At 40.6% G+C, this 23,848-nt stretch overlaps 3 protein-coding genes across 4 annotated transcripts in view; 2 read left to right on the forward strand and 1 right to left on the reverse strand.

The window, feature by feature from the left end:
* Positions 1-2,578, reverse strand: part of pag1 (phosphoprotein membrane anchor with glycosphingolipid microdomains 1) — a 47,650-nt gene extending 45,072 nt beyond the window's left edge. For both annotated transcript variants that reach the window (XM_054606649.1, XM_054606648.1), the window contains exon 1: positions 2,326-2,578. The gene's annotated coding sequence lies outside the window, so the exon portion shown is untranslated. The remainder of the gene's footprint in view (positions 1-2,325) is intronic.
* Positions 2,579-8,825: 6,247 nt separating this feature from the next.
* On the forward strand, positions 8,826-11,963 carry mrpl53 (mitochondrial ribosomal protein L53). The gene is made up of 3 exons (XM_054606387.1): positions 8,826-8,954; positions 10,671-10,783; positions 11,762-11,963. The coding sequence occupies exons 1-3, from the start codon at positions 8,860-8,862 to the stop codon at positions 11,878-11,880; spliced, it is 327 nt and encodes a 108-aa protein (XP_054462362.1). The 5' UTR covers positions 8,826-8,859; the 3' UTR covers positions 11,881-11,963.
* Positions 11,964-13,560: 1,597 nt separating this feature from the next.
* On the forward strand, positions 13,561-15,277 carry fabp4a (fatty acid binding protein 4a). The gene is made up of 4 exons (XM_054605391.1): positions 13,561-13,694; positions 13,881-14,056; positions 14,224-14,325; positions 14,990-15,277. The coding sequence occupies exons 1-4, from the start codon at positions 13,622-13,624 to the stop codon at positions 15,041-15,043; spliced, it is 405 nt and encodes a 134-aa protein (XP_054461366.1). The 5' UTR covers positions 13,561-13,621; the 3' UTR covers positions 15,044-15,277.
* Positions 15,278-23,848: the final 8,571 nt, after the last annotated feature.

Below are 23,848 nucleotides of genomic sequence, written 5' to 3' on the forward strand. Positions count from 1 at the left end.
ATACGACTCTTTCAGTGACAACGACTGATACTGATACCTATACCTGGGCTTTGGGTATTAAAATAATAAATCATACACTAGCAACTTTTAAAAAAATATTCACAGTTCAGCCCAATATCCGATTTCAATAAAGGTGTGCCCTTATAGTGACAGGTGACAACAATAGACAGAGATCCAAATTAGAAATGGAATAGACAAAAAACAACCCTTCATGAGTTTGCCTGTAATAAAACACAATATAAGCATATAAGATGTATCTGGCTCAGTGTGGATGCAGCCTGAGACCGGACCCTCCTATCCAAGCTGGATGGGAAACTGTTTGGACAGCTTGAGTTTGATCCTTTTCAATTAAGTGAACAAAAGGCTACAACTCTCCTTAGACCGTTTGGTAAAGTCCCCCTTTTGCTCCTCACTCATCTCCCTTCTGAGGTGCAACAGCTGCACATACCCAACCTTGTCTCCATCCAAATACCAGCATTAGCAGCATGCTATGAATACGCTGAAGTTAAAACTGTCACAAAGCATTTGCCTTGCTGCTGTCCTCATATATTTGTCGCCACGTAAATCAACAGCTTAGAGGGTAACAGAGATTAAGTCATACACAGATATGCAGCTATGTGTCTTTGACATGTGTGTGTTGTAAGCTGCTAAAGCCTGCCAGCAACACAATGACAAGAAAACAAGCTGAAGTATAAAACAAAGAATGATTTTTTTTTTAAGCATGATTCGGCTCATTTTGCTTCCATGCTGGCCCTTAAAACACAGAGGGGTATTTCAAGAACTCGACACTCTACATTTTAGCATTCAAAACACGACAGCTTCCAGTTTCGGCAGAGCGTCGGTTATTTATTCACCATGGCCCTACTGAGATGTCAGGGAAATACCGAGTTCATTAATGTTTAGCATAAAACACAGGGAAGTGCAGTGAGAGCAAAGGGAAGCTGAAAAAAAGAGTGCAAATTGTGTTTGCTGGAGCGAATGTCTACTTCTGTGACAGCCAGTCTGCTGCAGGGTGGACGGCCTGCAAACAGCGCCTATGCAACAACTGAACAAATCAACACAGGCTGCAGGAGGGGGGGGCGGCATTTGGCTCTATGTGTGTTTGTGTGTGTATGTGTGTGTGTGTGTGTGTGTGTGTGTGTGTGTGTGTGTGTGTGTGTGTGTGTGTGTGTGTGTGGAGAGTGTTGGGGGTAAAAGAGAGAACTCAAGGAGAACTGACAGAGTGTGAAAAGGGGTGTTTATTTATTCGGGAGGTCAGTGGAAAGGAAATTCAGATTTACAGTTACAGAGAAGGATGGTTGTAGAGTAGTGTATATATGTGTGTGTGTGTGTGTGTGTGTGTGTGTGTGTGTGTGTGTGTGTGTGTGTGTTTGGCTCTGCCTCACCAAACATCACATATGCACATGTACAGTATGTGTGTTTGTTCATGCAAGCTCTATAAGGAAGGAGGGGCTGTGTACTTGTCAGTGTCAATGAGGACAAGGCATGTCTGAGGTTATCCAGAGGGCTTAGCAGCATCCACACACATGACCATCCATACAGAACATGTGTGTGTGTGTGTGTGTGTGTGTGTGTGTGTGTGTGTGTGTGTGTGTGTGTGTGTGTGTGCGTGTGCATGAGTAACTCAAACCAGTAAACCTGTCATCATGTACAGTACATGATTGGCATCTAAAAAAACAAGTCCATGCATATGTCGCTGTCGTGAAGATGGAATAGTTTCCCAGAAATGTTGGTGAGTCTTAAAAAAAAAAAAACCAAGAAGAATGCCACACAATGACACACAAGAGGGAGAACATAATACACATTTAACCTCACTAAACCCTAATACAAGCATTCATTTCATATGAATATTAAGGTCTGGGATTGTATAAGACATAATTGATTTAAACATAAAGCAGCAGCAGCAGCAGCAGCCTAGCAGATTGGACAGGAGGCAACCAAACTACAAGCCTATTTTAAAGAAGACCAAATGCAGAACGCAGAGCAGAGACAGCTGCTCCCCAGATATGAACGTGTGACGCGCAGCATCACTAGCAGCGCACTTTTAAATATGAACAGACAGGAAACACGCAATGTTTTTTGGATGGAGGCAACAAGTCTCTGTTCCAGCTTTTGACAGTCACCGCTCCTCACATTAGGTTTCACTGCGAGCACACCGAGCCTGCCGCAGTCACAACTACAGCCAGTGAAGTTTACCTCCACACACACACACACACACACACACACACACACACATATATACACACACAGATCCAGCCTGGTTGCAGCAGTGATGTGAAACCCAAAACAACCACAAGAACACAACTTTATGAAACGAGCGCTTACCAGAGAAAAGAGGGATATCCCACACAGAAAACAACAAAAACAAGCCTGCGTTCTGCGGCTGGTTGAACAGAAAGTGGTTGTATTTTGTCTCCGGTGCGACATTAGAGACGTGCGATCGGGATGTTTGTCTGGAAGGAGATCCACGCAGACAGCGATGCGGCTCCTTCTTCACCCTGCGCACATTTCTGGACGCGAGAGAAACGGAGCTCTGCTCATTTCAGTCTGCCCCGCTCCGAGAGCCAGGCAGCAGGAGGAGGTGGGAGGAGGAGAGAGAGAGAGAGAGAGAGAGAGAGAGAGAGAGAGAGAGAGAGAGAGTTGCTGCTGCGGCGCGAAGCTTTGTGGGTAATGTAGTTTCTGGGGCACTGAAGCTTAAAGGGGCTCCCATTGCTGGCTCCTGATACATTACATTACAGTCATTTAGCAGACGCTTTTATCCAAAGCGACTTACAATCAGTAGTATGTTACATATCATTCACCCATTCACACACTGATGACATTCAGTATTATCTGCTCCGTCTTTTTCTTTCTCAAACACAAGAATCAGAAGAAAGGAGAGAAGAGGAGGAAAAACGAAATGACAGGGAACAGTGTGCCTGTTGTTTCCTACATTTAGGGGCCGTGAACGATTAAGGTGAAAGTACGTATGCTTTCAGACAGTTAGGGGACAGATTGTTAAAGTTTGATGAGACAGGTGGCCTAAGAGAAAATGCTCATCCCGAAACCAGATGGCTGGCCCAGCAGAGAGTGAGGTGGTTAAATGAGAGTGTTCAAACGACTATTGTGGGCTATCAGGTGACTGAGATTACATTACATTACATTACAGCCATTTAGCAGACGCTTTTATCCAAAGCGACTTACAGTCAGTAGTATGTTACATATCATTCACCCATTCACACACTGATGACAGGCTACCGTGCAAGGTGCCACCATCAGACTCTAACTAACATTCATGCAACATCCAGTCCACACCGATGGCAAGCCTTCAGGAGCAACTTGGGGTTAAGTGTCTTGCCCAAGGACACATCGACTGCCGAAGCCGGGTATTGAACCACCGACCCTCTGATTGGAGAATAACCTTGCTCTCCACTACGCCACAGCCGCCCCATCATGACAGATGTGCTGCTAGACTAGACACTTTGTGAATTGAAATAAGCTCCATGACTTCAATATAAGTATAAACAAAATATAAAGATGTTGAACTTTATATTACATGTATATATCCTATACAATTAAAAATACAGGTAAAGACATGACATAAGATACTCCTTTATTAGTCCCGCAGCGGGGACATTTACAGGATTACACCAGCATAGAGGATAGTGCAAACAAGAGACATGGTAAAAAAAAAAAGATCAAAAATAAGTATTATAAATAAGCAAATGAGCAATAAAAAACAGTAAAAACAGTAAAGAATCCACAGTAACTGAAATATTACAGTGGATATAAAAAGTCTACACACCCCTGTTAAAATGCCAGGTTTTTTGTGATGTAAAAAAACGAGACAAAGATATCATGTCCGAACTTTTTCCACCTTTAATGTGACCTATAACGTGAACAATTCAATTGAAAAACAAACTGAAATCTTTTAGGGGGAAAAATAAAAAATAAAGAACTTACAATAACCTGGTTGCATAAATATGAACACCCTTCAACTAATACTTTGTTGAAGCACCTTTTGATTTTATTACAGCACTCAGTTTTTTTGGGTAGGAGTCTATTAGCATGGCACATCTTGACTTGGCAATATTTGCCCACTCTTCTTTGCAAAAGAGCTCCAAATCTGTCAGATTGCGAGGGCATCTCCTGTTCACAGCCCTCTGCAGATCACCCCACAGATGTTCAGTTGGATTCAGGTCTGGGCTCTGGCTGGGCCATTCCAAAACTTTAATCTTCTTCTGGTGAAGCCATGCTTTTGTTGATTTGGATGTATGCTTTGGTTCGTTGTCGTGCTGAAAGGTGAAATTCCTCTTCATCTTCAGCTTTCTAACGGAAGCCTGAAGGTTTTGTGCCAAAATTGACTGGTATTTGGAACTGTTCATAATTCCCTCCACCCTGACTAAGGCCCCGGTTCCAGCTGAAGAAAAGCAGCCCCGAAGCATGATGCTGCCACCACCATGCTTCACTGTGGGTATGGTGTTCTTTGGGTGATGTGCAGTGTTGTTTTTGCGCCAAACATACCTTTTGGAATTATGGCCAAAAAGTTCAACCTTGGTTTCATCAGACCATAGCACATTTTCCAATATGCTTTTGGGAGACTTCATGTAAGTTTTGGCAAAATTTAGCCGGGCTTGGATGTTTTTCTTGGTAAGAAAAGGCTTCCGTCTTGCCACCCCACCCCATAGCCCAAACATATGAAGAATACGGGAGATTGTTGTCACATGTAGTACACAGCCAGTACTTGCCAGAAATTCCTGCAGCTCCTTTAATGTTGCTGTAGGCCTCTTGGAAGCCTCCCTGACCAGTTTTCTTCTCGTCTTTTCATCAATTTTGGAGGGACGTCCAGTTCTTGGTAATGTCACTGTTGTGCCATATTTTCTCCACTTGATGATGACTGTCTTCACTGTGTTCCATGGTATATCCAATGCCTTGGAAATTATTTTGTACCCTTCTCCTGACTGATACCTTTCAACAATGAGGTACCTCTGATGCTTTGGAAGCTCTCTGCGGACCATGGCTTTTGCTGTAAGATGCAACTAAGAAAATGTCAGGAAAATCCTACTAGAACAGCTGAACTTTATTTGGGATTAATCAGAGTCACTTTAAAGGATGGCAGGTGTGTACTGACTACTATTTAACATGAGTTTGAATGTGATTGGTTAATTCTGAACACATCCACATCCCCAGTTATAAGAGGGTGTGCACACTTATGCAACCACATTATTTTACTTTTTTATTTTTTATTTTTTCCCCTAAAAGATTTCAGTTTGTTTTTCAATTGAATTGTTCACGTTATAGGTCACATTAATGGTGGAAAAGGTTCTGACATGATTTAACTTGGTCTCATTTATTTACATCACAAAAACATGGCATTTTAACAGGGGTGTGTAGACTTTTTATATCCACTGTATATATACAGACAGAAACTATTATAACTATTGTATTGCACAGTGTATTAGTGTCGTGTGGTCTACTGGGAGCAGAGCTGGTTGTGCAGCCTGACAGCAGCAGCAAGGAAGGACCTGCGGTACCTCTCCTTCACACACCGGGGCTGAAGGAGCTGCACAGAGCTGCCAGGGTGTCCTGCATGGGGTGAGAGGTGTTGTTCATCAGGGATGACAGCTTGGCCATCACCCTCCTGTCTCCCACTACTTCCACCGTATCCAGTGGACACCCCAGCACACTGCTGGCCTTCTTGACAAGTTTGTTTAGTCTCTTCATGTCGGCTGTCGAGATGCTGCTGCTCCAGCAGAAGCTTAAAGGGCTCCCATTGCTGGCTCCTGGTAGATGTGCTGCTAGACACTTTGTGAATTGAAATAAGCTCCATGACTTCAATATAATTATAAACAAAATATAAAGATTTTAAACTATATTACATTTATATATCCTATAAAATAAAAAAAACTGGTAAAGACATATAAAATGTATAATAGAAAGAAATACAATCGCACTGACAAAATAAAATAAAGTCATGGTAGTGGTATTTGGCAAACAAGACTATACAGTTTAATGGTCTGAGGGTGTTGTAGGTTGTAGCCTACAGATTCTAAAGCCTCTTGGGCTGATTGGATTTTGTATGCACTATATAAATAAAACTAACTTGACTATGTTCTAACAAACTTCTTCATTTGTCCTGTCTTGTATAGGCTACTAACCACCAAAAGATCATATGAATATTTCTCAAAATTCAATGAAAATGCTTTGCTAATGCTCACAACTTTCCCACCAGAAGTTTTTTAACTGAACATATGGACTTGAGAAATATATTTTTATAATTTTAACAAGGCATGCTTACATGTTTTATGTGTAACATGTTTAGTTATACTTCTTATGTAGAAAGAATCATGAAAACAGTGATGGTATACAGAATTATAGTAGGTAAAACTGTGAATTTGTCTTCTTCACACTGCTGGGGTCACCCTAGGACATCTGGGAGCTACTTAGGGACACAGAACTTGAATAGTGACTGTTGTAATGAATAGAATACTACCTAAGTGCTACTTCCTTAGTCATTATTAGTCTCGAGGGGTGAAATGCCTTTTCTCCAACAGTAAATGTACTGTTTTTTAACAAGAAACTCCTGGGTTTCCTCACACACATTGTCACAATCTTTCCCAATTCATTCTCTAAGAAGCAGCTTCTAACATCACAGCTTCTGTACTCAGTATTCACACCTAATGTAGTTCAGATGTGACCTAAAATGTGGGTATACGATTGTATATGAACTCTTAAACTAACTGTGTTGTGGCATATTGAACCATGTTATCCAACATTAAAACAATGACAATCTTACACCAAGAAGTAGGCAACAATAACACAGTCAAGCAGCATTAATAGTTTTAAAAAAGGACAAAAAGCAGAACCTCCTCAACATTAGGGCCTCCTTGTAGGATTATTTCACATTGAAAATGACGTTTCAGGAGTTATTATTGTGCTCAGGCAGAGGACTTGATAAATGAAATCCTGCACCAACACAATACCTCTTTTCTTTTAGGTCAAACATCCTCTCGAGCATTCATTGTTTCTGAGCGCTCTCTCCCCCACTTTCTTATTACCGGACATACAGTACAACTACTTAATAAGTGTCTGTGTGTGTGTGTGTGTGTGTGTGTGGGTGGGTGTGGGGAGTGTATAGGAAATGCTTCTGCTTCTCAGTAGCCGTATGTCTAAATTTAGAGCCCTGTGCCTCCTCTGTCCAACTGTCACAGGCTGCGTCTGACTGTCGGCCGCTCAGGAAAGAGACCCGAGGCGTGTTGAAGTTAGTATAAATTGCACAAGCTCGGGTGGGCTGTTCTGACAAAAACACATTTGTTCTAAATACGCCCTGAAAACAGGGTGGCTATGAATACACAGCAGCTATACTTAACAGAGTTGAAAGAAGTGCAAATGAAATGCAAATGTTCTTTAGAAAACGGGCAAATGAGGTGACATGCGGTTGTTTTTATCTCTCATATCTGAATTATTTAAAAAAACAAGTCTTTGAGCACTGACAATTATCAGTTTTAATATATATTTACTGAACTTTTGTCTTGTTTTTATTGATGCTAACAAAATGTGGCCAAGGGATAAACACACACTGTGCTCTACTGCTAAAATCAGATTTGGCAACCTTCCCTTGCAAAACAAAAGAGTAATTGTTTTGATATCATGCAGCAAACTGCCCCATTACAGAAACACACACACACACACACACACACACACACACACACACACACACACACACACACACACACACACACACACACACACACACACACACACACACACATACACACTTAACTCATGCCATGATTAGATTTAACTTAAGTGCTAACACAGTCAAAATGTAAATGCATTTCCATTTCTGACATGTTTTTATTCCCTGACAAGCTTTTGACCTTTTTTCATCTGCTGAGTGCAGGAAACCGCAGAAGCTGGTGACCGTTTCACATCCTCCATGTCTATATGATTAGAAGATGTGTCTGTTTGATTGTCTATTTGGAGAGCAGCACCTCCTTTATTGACTTAGTGCAGTTAAAGACCCCCCCCTCCCCATGTCCTTTCCCAACATAATTCTGCACTGTGACATCGTTCGTCAGTTGATTACAGGTCGGTGCCACAGTAGGTTTTCCTGTGAGTTTGCAAATGAGCTTTGTCATGTTGTTGTGAGCAACATGGTGTTGTTTACATACCGCTAATCTTTATGAAGGCTGTTAATCGTAATACAAGTGGTGTTATTAGTGGTTGTTAACAGCTACTGTGGGCTGAAATAGACCTCTGTCATTATTGGAGAGAGCAGGAACGTGGTAGTACATGATTGACACCTGCAGAATAATACACACTAGTAGTCTGATGCTCAGCGACCAAAACACCGGGTCTCAGCATGTTGGGGATGCATTTACACATAAGGTGTGCAGCATTACCAACAATGAATTTCATGCCTCACACATTTTAATGCACCAGCTCTCAAAGAGCAAATACAGGCTGCAAATCAAATGTTGTCAAGTTCTTTTGAAGAATTGTAACTATTGAAATACTGCAAATTTCCCCGCTGCGGGACTAATAAAGGATTATCTTATCTTATCTTATCTTATCTTATCTTATATAAATCACTGAAAAAACATGTAGCAGAGTATTAAAAATACATAGAAAAAGGCATCAAATATTGAATCTATATCATCACACATTCTTACATTTATTAGGCCTTTCATGGCTCAAATGAAACCCACTGTTTATTAAATGTTAAAGTGTTTATTAGTGACATTTTTCTACCATTTCTGCACCAGTTTCCCAGTCAACTGCCTCACACTGGTTAGTTATTTAATCATCTGGCGCCCTCTAGTGGCCGGCGTGCGAAGCTGCCAGTCTCTGCCGAGGTTAGAGGTCACAGCAGAAAACATGGCGGCCTCCAGCAAAGCGACCGTGGTGCTGAAGGCTGTGAAGAGAATAGCGGTTCAGTTCTGTCCGTTTGAGTCCAACGTCCGGTCCACACGGTAAGAAACGTGTGTTTACTGTCTCGTTGTGTCGGAGAGTCGTTTTTGTTGGACTGGATTGTGTTAAAAAAAAAAGAAAAAAGCTGTATTTTGGCAATGAGGCCAGCAGGGTCAGCAACACTGTAGCTAGTTCAGTCTTTAGGTTGTTTATTTACGTCAGCTAATAACTTGTTATCATCTAATCATGGTGATTGGAGAAGGGTGTGTGGTTGAGGAGAGTTTGACGATGTTAGGATCTCCCTTACTACCCGATGTATTACCCTCCACATTCCTTCCTGTTGAGGGAAAATACCTGCAAGACTGACCTACACTATGTAACAACAGGATTTGGCTGAAATGTATCTAAAATATTTGGGCTGAAAAAATATGTTTTAAGTAGAGTCAGGTGTTGTTGATTTTTTTGGGGGGGGTTTTCTCACACTTTTTATTTTATTTTTCTTTAACAACAACACATAACAGGTTATCATCATACACATTAGGTCAAATTAAACAACAAAGATTATTATTATTATTATTATTTTGTAGGAAATGTTGATCCAGCATTAACACATGTATCCTTAACAAAGACAGAAAGAAAAACAAAATAACTGAAATAAAAAATAAAATAAATCAGAAAACATATTACATATTGGGGAGAAACTTACAATTACAGAGAATACTTGCTGAGCTAATGAAGCACAATCTACTCCAATAGATATAATTGTTGACCATTCATAGCCAAAATATGTACTAAGGGGGGGGACCACTCGTTTACAAATTCATCCAAGGTTCCTTGTAATACATTAGCTAACCGTTCATAATGTTTTTTGTTTTTTTTAAACTCATTCTGGCTAATATTCCCCTTTCAAAGCAGCCCCCATGTCACATGAGGTAAACACACACGTGCAATTGATACACTTAATTATGCTCCTGTTCTTTTTCAGCAAGCCAGCATACACAACAGCAGGGTCCTGGCCCACCTAAGTGAAACAGGGGCCATAATTAGTTAATGATTTACACCTGTGTTTACTCTGCAGTGACAAACTGACCGGCCTATCAGGATGCTGTTGGTAACCGTGGGCTGTGCTATGTTGGAATTAATTGAGATAACCAAACTTCATAATAATAATTAAGCCTTTATTAGTCCCACAATGGGGAAATTACAATTCTCTGCATTTGACCCATCCCAGAGGAGCAGTGGGCTGCTAAGAAGCGCCCGGGGAGCAACTTGGGGTTAGGTGTCTCGCTCAAGGACACCTCGGCATGTTGGCTGAAGAGGGGTTCGTACCACCAACCTTGTGGTTGCGGGACGAGCGCTCTACCTCGTGTGCCACAGCCGCCCCAATCAACCAGTAAGAGTGATACATCTGTATCCTCTCCCACCCATAACGGTGCAACAACATGCAAAGAACGAGGCACAGTCTGGACTCTTCTATAAAGTCCTAAGATGAGCTCTAATCAAGTGGAATAAGTGAAATCACCTGGGTTGGTTAGAGTTAGGTTCTGTAGGGCCATTGATCACCAAATGTATTATTGGTGACCAAAATTAAACATGATTGTGTCTACTATCTGTAACAACACCAAATTGTAAAATGCTTGTAAAAAATATTTCCAGTGCACAGTAGCAGAAAATTTAATTATATTCAAGTAAAATAAAAAAGTAATTTAATTAATTTACTTGGTCGCTTGCCCTGCACACTGCTGTAATTGAATCAACCTGATCTTCTTGCCCTACAGGGAGTTTCTGGCCATGGTGGGCTCAGAGAAGGCCAGGGCTAGCAACATGAACTGTGAGGTGATATCGATGGTGAAACACGACAAATCTGCACCCGTAGTGGATATTACATACTGTAAGTTTCACCTGACCACATTCAAATATGTGGGAGAACACATTGAACTGTGAGACTTTATGAAGCGGTGGGATTGTGGCTGAAATTTTGCTTTTGCAGTTCAGATTCTTGGCATCGTTTTAAACAACTGAATTTATGTAGAGTCATAAACTTGTCGTACGGATGTTGTTTGTTTTTTTATCTCCCCATGAAGCAAATTTATGGTGTTTGTGAGTTCTGAATTTCACCTATCGTTTTAATGCAGTAAATATATGACTGCTCTCTTTGATAGTAATTACCAAAAACAGGATTTTGAATTTTGCATCTGTAAAACCTCAAGCAGATGATATTGAAGAAAATATTTAACATTGACTCACTTTTTTGGCTGAGAAAGAGAGACGGAGGGAAAACAGTAGAGTCGCAACAAAAAACTAAAGGCATCACAATGCGTCTAAACACATCATAGTAATGTCCACAGAATTGCTTTGTCTTTTCATTTCTTTAAATGTGTCTATTTAGAGAGCGACTACAGAAAATATAACTATCATAAGAAAGTCACTTGAGCCAGTGCTTGAAGGCAACATTTGATCTGTTTTTATCTTATAATGCATCTTTAAAAGTCCTGTGAGATGTTTCTGTTGAGAGGTGATAAATGAACTTGATCACTGTGGTGTGCTTGTGGGTGTCACTGCTTGTTGATTAAACTCAATAAAAGGTGGCTCTGTATGTGCAGCTCATCGTCTTATATACACAACTCAGGACTGCTGACGGTGTTACTGCATGATTACTCACATACAGGAAGTCAAGAACTTTTCAAAAGTTGAAATATCTGCCACAGGTCAGCATAAAACTGTACCGCTGTTTCCCATTGTGTGCTACTCGACTTCTGCTCAGAGTTAACTTTTGACCTTTTTTTCTTTTTGTACTCCTTATACAGAGATACCATTCATTGTGTCATCATGAGCCATCCTCATCGTGTCTTATCTTTCTCTACTACAGTAGACGGAGACAAGCTGGTGTTGAAGGGAGCAAAGTTGACCAGCAGCGAGATGCTGAATGCATTCCAGTCACTGTGCACAGCCAAGGACCTGCAGGCAAAGATCGCAGCAAAGAAATAATGATCCTCGTGTCCATTATATGTGAAGAATTAATCTGTATGTAGCTGTGAATATTCTTGGATGTTTATTATTAAAGTATTTCATTTGAATTGTTGTGCTTCTGGTGTGGATTGACCTTTCACTGAAGCTTTCCAGCATTGATTGTGATGTGACATAATTTAGACAAGCATGACACTGAGTTGGCTACTTACCTCTTCCTCTTTAGTTGCACAATCCAGACTCCACCATCAGTGAAGCATCAAATCCTACCAGATGTTCAGTGCTTTCACCAAGAACTTTACTGTCAAATTGAAAAAGTACTGCACCCACTTGTTAAGGGGAAACTGTCCCCACATTAGCCCCATCAGCTATGCTTATTTTCTTCATATTAAAGACATCAATTGAAATGCTTTAGCTGCTAAAAAAACATGCTGTGATCAGTACAGGGTCATGGTGTGTGCTTGCATAATGTGCCATTTTCCCTGATAGAAGAGATCATTCCAGCGCTTGAGAGAACATTATGCAAGCTCCAACCTTTGACACAGCAGGCTTAAATGTAATTTGGCACAGTTTTAGATTCAGCCCCACTGAAAGAAAAAAAAAAAAAAAAAAAAAAAAAAACCTTTCACCCGGGGACTGATAACTGAAATCCTGGCCCCTCTGCTAGCTACTCTCTGTCCCATTAGCATCTGTAGTTTAATGGGTTTTTCTCCATGGATGGATTATTTTACATTCCTTGTTTTCAGACAGGAAATTCATTTTCACCAGATCCTCTGACAAGAGTTTACCATTCATAATATAAGATAAATAACTTTAATATGTTCTTATATACTGGCAACTAAAATTAGTACCACCTCCTAAAGGGTCACCCTCTGTAAAGTGTTGTAACTAATGGCTTATTAGTAGGGTAATGTATTGATGCAATATAGATCAGTTATGGGCCATCACATTTGGGAGGTTGTAAAAGAATCCCAATAGCTTTTATAAAGCCATTATAAATGTAACTAATCCATCATTAAATGATAACGAGGTTCTTACTTCCTGACCGGTCTGTCTTTAATATTAATTTACATTAATAAATCATTAATAAGTGAATAAAGGTTTTTAATTGTCAAGTCTACGGTTGCAAACAATAAATTGTTAATAAGTGTTTTTTGCTGTCAGCAGCCCATATGTATAAATGGCCAACCGACATGTGCTTATCGGCTTATACATGATTTATAATGCATTAGTGAGTTATTTACTTACCATTAATAAATAGTATTAGTAGGCATTCATAATCGGGGAATTTTAAAATAAATAATGTGCAGCAGTACATCTCCCACGAGGTGTTGAAAGCGTGCCACTGGCTTTGGACTCGTGGGGTGTGTCGTTTGTTGCGTGTTGACAGATAAACCGTTGTTGTCCTTTGTAAACATTATTATTATTATTATTATTATTATTATTATTATTATATGAAATATGATTAGATCATACCATGCAGAGAAGATACTAATGCCCATTTATCTCAGAATATAAACGGAATACCCATGAGGATGTTTCAGCTGTTGTTGTGTATGAGGAGTGAACACATTTAGTTACACATGCTAGCAGAGCAAGAGGGACCAGAGACCGGAATTCAATTATGTGACGTGGCAGGTTGTGATTGGTTACCACCGCGTCGCTTGATGTCGGGCTGGCCCTTTAAAACGAGTCTGTTCCCACACTGGAGAGAGTCAGTCCGCTGCTTGTTGGACGGGATATCACATCAGAAACTGCAAAAATGGTTGAGCAATTTATCGGAACGTGGAAGATGATTTCCAGCGACAACTTCGATGACTACATGAAAGCAATTGGTAGGAGAGTGTGTGGGGCTAATAGATGGCTCATTACTATCAGAATGCTTAATTGTGAATGTAATTATGCTTAAGTTTTTTTTTTTTTTAGATTGCATCTATTTGTGCAGTGTCTATAATGTATAATATTTGCTTAGTTCGTCAACACTCTGATATATTGAAATGCATGTCTGATGATCTGTGCAGGTGTGGGCTTTGCGACCCGGCAGGTGGGGAATCGGACCAAGCCCAACCTGATAGTGACCGTGGACGATGATGGGATCGTATGCCTGAAGTCTCAGAGCACCTTCAAAACTACCGAGATCAAGTTCAAGCTCAACGAGCCGTTTGATGAGATGACCGCAGACGACAGGAAGACCAGGGTTAGTGTGGTCAGAGAGAGAGAGAGAGAGAGAGAGAGAGAGAGAGAGAGAGAGAGAGAGAGAGAGAGAGAGAGAGAGAGAGAGAGAGAGAGAGAGAGATCACAGAAAGAGTTGTTTTTCTGTGCTGGAGTTAAAGGGGGATTGTCTCTGTTGTTGGCCCCCTGCAGACCGTGGTGACTCTGGAGAATGGCAAACTTGTGCAGAAACAGAGCTGGGATGGCAAAGAGACAAATATCGAGAGGGAGATCACGGATGGGAAATTGGTAGCGGTAAGGATTTGGTTCTAATAACTTTTTTTTCCTTTTTTTTCCCCCCTAGGCAAATTAAAGCATCTAAGTTGGTAGTAACTTAGCAGCTCGCTTCTAAAACTTTTAAATGTGTTATTATTTTTAGGATATATATATATGCTTCATCACTCACATGAGCATTCTTGCATTTTTCTTTTCTTTTCTTTTCTTTTTTTTTTACCAGTTTTAAAACAGTCAAAAAAAAAAAATCACAGGCTCTTTTCATGTTTGATTTGTTGATAATTGTTTTTAAAAAGGCTAAATATATTCACAACACCTCCCATGCCCACATTCCACCTGAGAGAGCAAACGTTTATCTTAGGGCACAAATAATGGATTAAAATGTAATTGTCCTAAAAGAAATAATGTAACAGTGGGAAGCAATGCAATTAAATACTAGAATGACAGACAACTCTTAGTATTCCCTTACATGGACAAGAAGATGGCAGTTAGGTTATATCACAAGATATTAGGAACATTTTGAGAACCAACAGGGATATACTGTAACATTAACTTTTGAAATAAAAAATAATATAGAGTTCGTCCACAAACTCAAAACATATGCATTCAAATTCAACTTCACCCTCTTTGCAACTATGCCTCTTTTGATACTCGGCCCGCATCTGATTTCCCTCTTTTCCCACAGAAATGCACAATGGGAGACGTGATCGCAGTGAGGACGTACGTAAAGGAGGCATGATGGGGTCCCTTCAGCCCTCTCCATGGACGCATCGCTGGATGACAGGCTCAGTTCAATGAGCGTAAAAACCAAACTAAAGTAAAAAGGCGTGTCCTGATCTTTTTATTCTTTATCTTCACTGTGTTGCCAAAAAAATCAAATTTTCTGTGCCTCTGTTCTCCAACATGACAACATTTGGTTTCATTTGGAATTGTGTGGTGATTTAAATAAAAATAAATGAAAATTTTATCAAAACGGTGTCTCTGTGAGTTCATTGAACGTTAACTAAAGGGAGTTGTAAGTGTTGTTCTGATGGATTTTTGGATGGTCTAATGTCCACATTCATTATGGCTATCTTGAAAGCATTCCAATCAGTAGAGCATGCTGAGGAATGCTGCACAAAAAGCGCTCTAATGGGAACATACCACCTAATCTGACAAGCTTATTTCCTTACTTTGATGGTTAATTCCCATGCTTGGTGAATATCACTGTAATTATTTCAGATCCAATCACTTTTTCCAGCTACTTTGGCTCGTACAGTCCTTCCATGCTTCCTTATTTTGGTCAGATTACAAGCAAAATGATCCAAACATGTTCCCTATTTAAAGGTCAAGAAGTAAAAGTCAGCCATCCTGCGAGTTGGCAGGGCCTCCTGGAGGAATGTGAACTCTTTTTAGAAGTATGGGGAGTATCAAGCAGAGGGGTCAGTGAGGAAATGTATCCCCTCTTCCCTTTTGGGAGGTCAAACATTTCCCGTACTGGCAGCTGTGCGCACATGGACAAACTTAAAGCCTTATGGGTAATCACCAGTATTTCGTGTTTGTGTGTTTTAGTATTTTGGGGTGGAGGAAGGGCTAACGGAACCTTTCCCACGACAGGAAAAAGGGGGACGATAGCACTGATTGGACCTAATAGCAAAAACAGCTGAAACAGGTGGAATTGGGGGTCAACACTCTCGTTCCTTTTTTGCTGGGACAATAGTACCGGCAGTAGTTGAGGAAGGCACAATGTGTTCGTACTTTGGAGCGATGCCAAGTGGATGACAATATCCCAGTGGACGGCAAGCAAAGGTCACCAGAGAAGAGTTGTAATAGTGTCATCGGCCATGTTGTTAATGCCTCATGGACATTTCCCCTCTACAGCTAAAGAGACATTCGGTAACGTACCTGAACCTCTGGGAAACAACACACAGCACTAGTCTAAAACAGTTAAAGGAGGTCCCAGCTCATGATAATTGATGTGCATTGTCAAGAGTTCTAACATTGTCATTATTAAAGTATATTGTGCTCACATTATGTATTGTCCTATATAAGGATGTGTTTAATGAAATTGCAACAAACAAACTGACACACAGAACATCTGGGACCGGGAAGTGTTCAATGAGTGATGGTTGGTTTTCTGACTCTTACAATTATATGGTGAAGCTGCCTTCTACTGTTTAATGACCTGCGTGCACTTCACTTGGGAACTTAAGGCAACAGGGTTAATCTGAACATGCCACCAACTCTCCAATCATGCAAAAATGGGATTCTGTTTTGTCTTTTTTTGGACATAAGGACATTTGATCCATTGCAAAGAACCATGCTCTAAAAGCTTTAACATTTTCTCACAGCCAGAGAGAAGAGTTCACATCTGCTACGGATTGACTTACAGGTGCAGCGCTTGGGATCCACAGGCATCGCCGTCACTTTGTTTGGATAACTGCGGGGATGAGGCAGATCTCCACCTCCCTGTTTTTATCTCCCACATCTTGATTTGATGGACTTTGGTGTGTCTTAATTATTGGAAAGTGGAGCTTTTTTTATAAGTGGCTCCCAGTGATAGCGTCTAGCATTGTTTCATGAGTTGCAGCTTCAACATTTTCATAGATAGGAGCTGGACAGTATAAAAAACAAAACATAAACATTAACAGTGAGCATGAGGCAGAGATTCCCTTTGCACATGAGAAAGAATACGCTGTTAGCCTCCGGCCAAACAGGATAGAAAGGGAGGTATTCCACTGGAGAGGAAAGGTCTGATCCTGACAGAGGCATAACTCACATCAGCAGAGAGAAAATTAGGAAACTGTTCAGGAAGGACAATGATAGTGAGAAGCCTGCTGAGAGTTAGACAGAAAAACGCAGGATAAGGGAACGCAGGATAAACGACCATTAGGAGAGTTCTTTTAAAATCATGTGCAAGAAATACACTGAGGTATAAGTAATGTAGCATGAATGTTTTCTCGCTAAAAGTAACTCCACACACAATGTAAGCTGCTGAATTCCCCCCTCACTGCATTTTACTACATACGTTTGAGTGTGTCTGTGTGTGTGTGTGTGTGTGTGTGTGTGTGTGTGTGTGTGTGTGTGTGTGTGTGTGTGGTTCTGCGGTTCCCTGCACTCAGCAGATGAAAAAAGGTCAAAAGCCTGTCAGGGAATAAAAACATGTCAGAAATGGAAATGCATTTAAAATTTGACTGTGTTAGCACTTAAGTTAAATCTAATCATGGCATGAGTTAAGTGTGTGTGTGTGTGTGTGTGTGTGTGTGTGTGTGTGTGTGTGTGTGTGTGTGTGTGTGTGTGTGTGTGTGTGTGTGTGTGTGTGTGTGTGTGTGTGTGTGTGTGTGTGTCTGTGTGTGTGTGTGAGTGATAGTATATGTTCTCATGCCATCAAGACAAAGGTGTCTTGTTGACACTGGGGTTGTTTTTCTGTTAAGAAAGTTGTCTTGGACTTTAGAAGAATGAAATCACATCCTTTGCAAAACATCTGGAAAGCTCCACTTGAACTGCAGCGTTGACACCCTTCCTTTGCTTGTCCTCCGCTTGTCCTTAACTTAAACTCTGTTGTGCACAAATAGACCACAGGTTGTTTTTTTTGCATGTAGGCCAGAAAATGATTCTAAATGTAAGGCAACGTAAAGCTAATAATGCATGTGGATGTGAGCCATACCTCCTAACATAACAGCTGGTCAAATTTATTCTAGGTCTGTGTGTGTGTGTATTATTTTCACATCACATTTCATAATTGATCTGGAAAGTAAACAACAATTTTTCATTTGATTTAGACATGCACTTTGCATGTAATTAAGGGGCCTGAGTGCATAAAAAGCATTAAAATAGAGCTTGTTTGTGCAAAACCATTTCCCCAGAACCAATTACAGAGGTGCAGATTTAGCCCCCATGGTTATGTCATGTTGACTTGTATCACTCTCCTGGTTTGAAATCACTTCCATCATGTGTTGCATATGAAACATTTGCATGTTTGTATGGATATTTAAATACATAAATATTATGTAAATAAAAGATGTGCTACTGTATGAAATGTGTGTCTGTACATGTCAAACACAAACACATTTCATGTTTAAGTTGATTTAAGAGCTTTCATTAATGATGCACTACCAAAATACATTACAAATGTGATTCAGTAATGAAATTTGACTTTCTATGATTTCATTCATGAGTGATTCACTTTATATTCATTAATTTGCTGGTGGAGGAACTGCTTTCATGGCCAGACACTTGCTAAATGCAGTCACTCACCCATTCTTTAATTCAGGGATGCTGAGCCAGGGCACAAACCATAATGAGAGACAATGATGTGTAGACCACAGCGTCTGGGGCTGTACATTTTCTATCAAAAAAATCTAATGCTTAATGCAAAGAACAGCATTTGGGATTTTCTAACCAAGTTTCACATGAAATATAAACAACCAGGAAAGTTAGGAACAAACTCAGGGACATTTTTCCACCTCTGATGGAAATAAGGAGAATTAGACCGATAACAGTTTTGAAAAGTGAGAGATAATTTCCTCTTCCATTCATTTTTCTGCCTTAAACTTAAATCTTAAACTTTATTTCATTTGTCATATACATAAAACCCAACCCATGCATTTAACTCGTCCTATGCATTCGGGAGCAGTGGGCCGATTGTAAGCAAACAGGGAGCAACTTGGGGTTCGTTGTCTTGCTCAAGGACACTTCAACATGCGGGCAGGGGATTTAACCAGATTTAACCAATCCTTTTTTTCCAGCAAAAAACTCTTCTTTAAAGTGTTAAGACTGTAACTGAATATGTCAGCATTACAACGATGACACAAAAGAACAGCATGTCTGGAATTCACAACATCTTGACCTTAACTTTCTCATTGGGGCTTGATGTGTTGAGTCTAAACCACATTGGTGTCAGAGAAATTTAAGAATGAAAACATGAGTACAGACAAAAATCCCACTCCCACTCTTTGTGTTTTTCCACTTAGGTTTCTGCTGGAGGGTGGGGACAACCATGGAATCAACCCCCACCTCGATACATCCCACTGACTCTAGGAGGGGTTTTCTGTGAAGCACATACCTCCACATTCACTCAAAATACTGAACACAGATCAGTTTTACCTCAACCCTCTCCACAGGACCTATGTCACCTATGCTGACCTAAGATCAGTCTCCCTGGGCAACCAAACGACTGGGCATAACTATGTCAGTTGAGGGCCCCATCGAACTGTAGGGGAGGCTGGTTGCCATGCAACAAGCTTTCTTGCCACTGAACCTTGCAATCCAGTTACACTTAAGAGCTAACTCTGATATCATCAACACGTCTCTGAATGTTATGCAAGCTGTCTGGTCGCACAGAGGCAGGCTGAACTATTATCTCCCCTTAACACTCAGAGAGACATGTCTGGGATTCCAGGAAGGGGCTCTGTTTTGGATCAAAGATTGCAATGTCGAGCTCTAGATTCAACCAATCAGTCCAAAACGTTTCAATGATCTTTCTTTGTCACATATCAGTGGTCATAGGTGCTTAGATCTTTATCCGATAGAAACAATCATTTCCACTGCATACAAACATAGTTGCTTTTATAAGACAATTGCACCAAAATGGAACAGAGAAGGAAAAACGTTTACTTCTCTTTCCTCTTGGGTCTCACTATGAGAGGTCAGAGGTCACAGGCTCAGCCAACAAGCATGAGAAATACTAAGATTTTTAGCTTGAAACCTTTGCCCCAATTCTATATATATGATACAGATTGAGATTGAAAAAGTCCTTAATGTATCAACCTCAAAATTATATTCCTAATAAAGCGGGTCTTTTCAAACTATTCTAACTTCAAGTAGAAGTGGTGTAGAGCCAGCACAAACTATAACCTCTAAAAGCCTTTCCACCGCATGTGAGGAAATACAGTTTAGCCTTTGAGGACACCATAAATAATCAATGTTTTTCAAGTCACCCCACAGGAGTTCCTGTCAAAGCTAAGCTAAGAACCTGCTGCGAGTGATTGTATAGCTCAGAGGAAGGATGGTGGAAATCTTTATAGTGAGGCTGTACAAACCGGAGCCAACACAATGGTTTCCCCTAGAGAGCACGGCATCCAGAACTCTGCGCTATGCATACACATGCATGTTTACCAGCCTGCTCTTTAGTCCGTGTGTCTATGCTTGTGCATCTCTGATCAATAGCAGATAAATAAATGCTTTGCTAGGCAATACAAAGTCAGGAAGTGTTACTTATCTGCTCTGAATCTGCCTCAATTCACCCCAGTGTTGGGCTCATCCACTCCTACTGCGGGACAGGACATGTGATCTGTAATCTGCAGGGGGTGATGGTGATGGTGACGGGGTGAGTGAGGAATGGGGTGTTCTTCTGAGCTTGAATATATGTGTGTCTGTGTTAAACCATATGGGTAGTAACACACTGTAGATGGTCTCTGTTTGCTCACATTAAGCATTCTTGGTGCTCAACCCTCAGGAGGAACTCAGTTACTCCGTAACATGCAGAGCGGTTTATTTTATGGCAGCAGCATGGAGAGCTTGAACAGAACTTCTGTGAGGGGAAAACAAACTTCAAACACTAAATTACTACATAATCAAATCAGTGAAACTGTTAGATGAATGCATTTTCTGCCCTAAGGAAGCTGCAGATCGGAGAACTAATTTCTGACTTATATATATATATATATGAGCTGACTTTAAATTATTATTTGCAGGACTTGTACATCTAATCATTGAAATCAACACATGACAAATTAAATCACTCTTACGCTTAAATATCGACTTGGGATGTTACGAAACTTTGATGTATAAATCATATGTGACCATTTTCCATGACCCCTTAGTGAACCACGCTGGGGAGTTGAGGAGAAGACATTACAGTCTGCCGTTTGACCGTCCCACAGGAAGCACCATTCGCCATCTAGTGCAGGACAATACAGAAGCCTGCCTACAAACAAACAACGCAATATTTCAAAGAATCCGAGTGGTTAAGGTAATGGTAAGGAAATTGCTATTATTATTTATAGGTCAGACTATGCTGTTTGTCTAGCCTAAGTTCAATGGTGTATTAAGCAATGTAAGAGATCTACCCAAAGGAGCAAAGTGTTGAGTGTGGAGTTGTTTAGATGAAAACAGAGGCCAAGCCATTGGCCCGTTCCGAACAGGCACATTTTAGAACAGGCACTGCACTAGTTGTAAGCTAAATATGACATCTTGCATTAAGCCACAAAACTGGCAATGGGACATTTTGCCTCAGTGTAAAGTGAATATATGATACCAATAATAGCTGTAAAGTTCATCAAGTTTTGAGTCCTTAGTAGTCAATACGGCCATACAGACATTAAGCGATTAATGTTACAATTGTCAGAGACTGAGCAGGACATCATACGATCTGTGTATGAGTATACGTTGCGAGTACAAAGAGGTTGGATTTGGCTTTGGAAAACCTTTATTAGAAAAGACAATAGGCCATCAGGAAAGTTGGCCTGATGGACACTTTGAGACGTGCTGTAGGCAACAGGCACTTCCCCACAATGCACTGGAGAGATAACCACAGCCTGATAGGCGGGAGGAAAACGGAAGCCATTAATCACAGGCTGACCTTTCTCCAAGCGGTTTGTAAACAGGCTTTACAGCAGCATAAACCCAGACAGCAAAGTTTTCTTTTTATAGGTTTACTGTAACATCTATTGCCAAGGTGACAATCAATGACAGTCTTGCACTTCGTTGGTGTACAGTAACAGCAGTCCCATAAGAGCCATGAAGCAGCCAAAGCTATTTCCTAATGCTTTTGTAGGACAGGACATCTTTTCTTGATCAAGCTTCACTGTAAAACTATAAATCTGCGCTCTATGGGTTTACAGCTGTTTGAGTCGTCGTCCGTGTGAAACTCAGAGAGAAAGAACTCAGATGAGTTCCCTACAACGCACAGCTGCACTCTAAAACAACAAGCACCCTCTGTGGATCAACTCTTTTGTCAGCTCTTTGTGTTGTAAGGCACTTTTGATGGGGAAAAAGCAGAAGGGAAAGTGGAGCTTGTGACTAAAAGTCAAGATGCTGACAGCAATGTAGCTAAATAACTCATTTTGACTGCAGAGCATGTAGAAAAAGGACTTCTAAAGGACTTTTTTCTATTTCTTTGCTGGTAACAAAATTGATGAGAGCTCTGAGCATGAAATAATAGTGATTCTTAAAAACAGAAGAACGAGCTAAAAGACGTTATAACACTGTAGAGATGAGGGGAACGGCTGAGTCGGGTGATCATTTCCCTGTGGGTTTGTCATGTGAGCAACAGCTTTCAGTTTACACAAAGTCTTTTTTTATATAAAGATAATTAGAGCAACATTACAGTATGCCAGTATAGATTACTAAGGGAAAAGGGAACGAAAAGGAACCTGTTATTAAAAAAAGGGGATGTTGGTGCTGTTACATGAACAAACCATTCACCTCCTCACTGCAGTGTGCCAGCAGGGGAAAGGTGAGCATGCGCCCAAGACGTTAAAGCAGCAGGAAATTAAGAGAATTAGGTGAAGGATAAGGAGACTAGAAGGAGGATGAGGGGAATTTGCTTGAAGCTAGGAGCCGGTGGGAGAGCAGTTGTACTCTTACTCTCCCCTTGGGTGTTCCTGTCAGGGCGCCAGGGAAGCAGACATAATTCACTTAATTGGGTCTCACTGTTACTCATATAAGAAAGAGTTTTCTACAATCTGGGCCAAAGGTAGCAAGGACTTCCCTCTGCTGTCTCAGCAAATTAAGTAGTTTTTCCTTTCAAAAAATAATGCTCCAGTCACATATTTTTAAGTACAAGTATAAATCACAGTTAAGGGACAACTGTGTAAAAAAATGATCGACTCTTTGATCTTTGCATATCATCATTAGATGAAAGAGATTAATCCTAGTTAAGACCCTGATGCTTTCATTATAGTGTGTTCTTGCCTACTCATGGATCTCCATCATCACTTAAACAGTCTGAGTAATTTATACTTAAATCACATGACAGCTGCCCCCCCACCCCCACCCTCTCAAAACAGGACATGAGTGACTCCTTTCTCTTGCTCATTCCCCACATTTTCTGGGCGACTGATGTCAGTATGCTTTGTTCATTTCTTTAACCTGCGACCCACTAGACACATTCTGACCGGGCTGAATCAGTGTGCTTTAACCTTTGTGTGTAGGAGCTTAAACCAGTGTGTGGTCGTGCAAGGCAGCATGCCAGTATGACAAACGCATGAGCATAGAATAAAGCCAAGTCTCCAGAAACATAAATCGTGAGTTCCCATTTAGTCAAGAGAGGAACATTTCCCACTAGGCTTTCTGACAAACTTATCTCAATGATGAATTTGAAGATTCAAGAGTCTGAGCTTTTTGTAGAAAGTTCCAAATCCCTGTTGACTAAGACCTTGTATGCTGTTATCAATGGAAGCTTTTTGTAAACTGGCTAAATTCCACATTTTGACCACTGTAAATAGTCAGCACTGCTAGTAAGCCTGCTAACAGACAAATGCCTGTAATCCTGTAAATTTCCCCGCTGCGGGACTAATAAAGGTTTATCTTATCTTATGCCACTTAATTCATGATTTCAAGG

Source organism: Anoplopoma fimbria, chromosome 10 (assembly GCF_027596085.1).
Source record: "Anoplopoma fimbria isolate UVic2021 breed Golden Eagle Sablefish chromosome 10, Afim_UVic_2022, whole genome shotgun sequence".
In the NCBI taxonomy this organism is placed as follows: Eukaryota; Metazoa; Chordata; class Actinopteri; order Perciformes; family Anoplopomatidae; genus Anoplopoma; species Anoplopoma fimbria.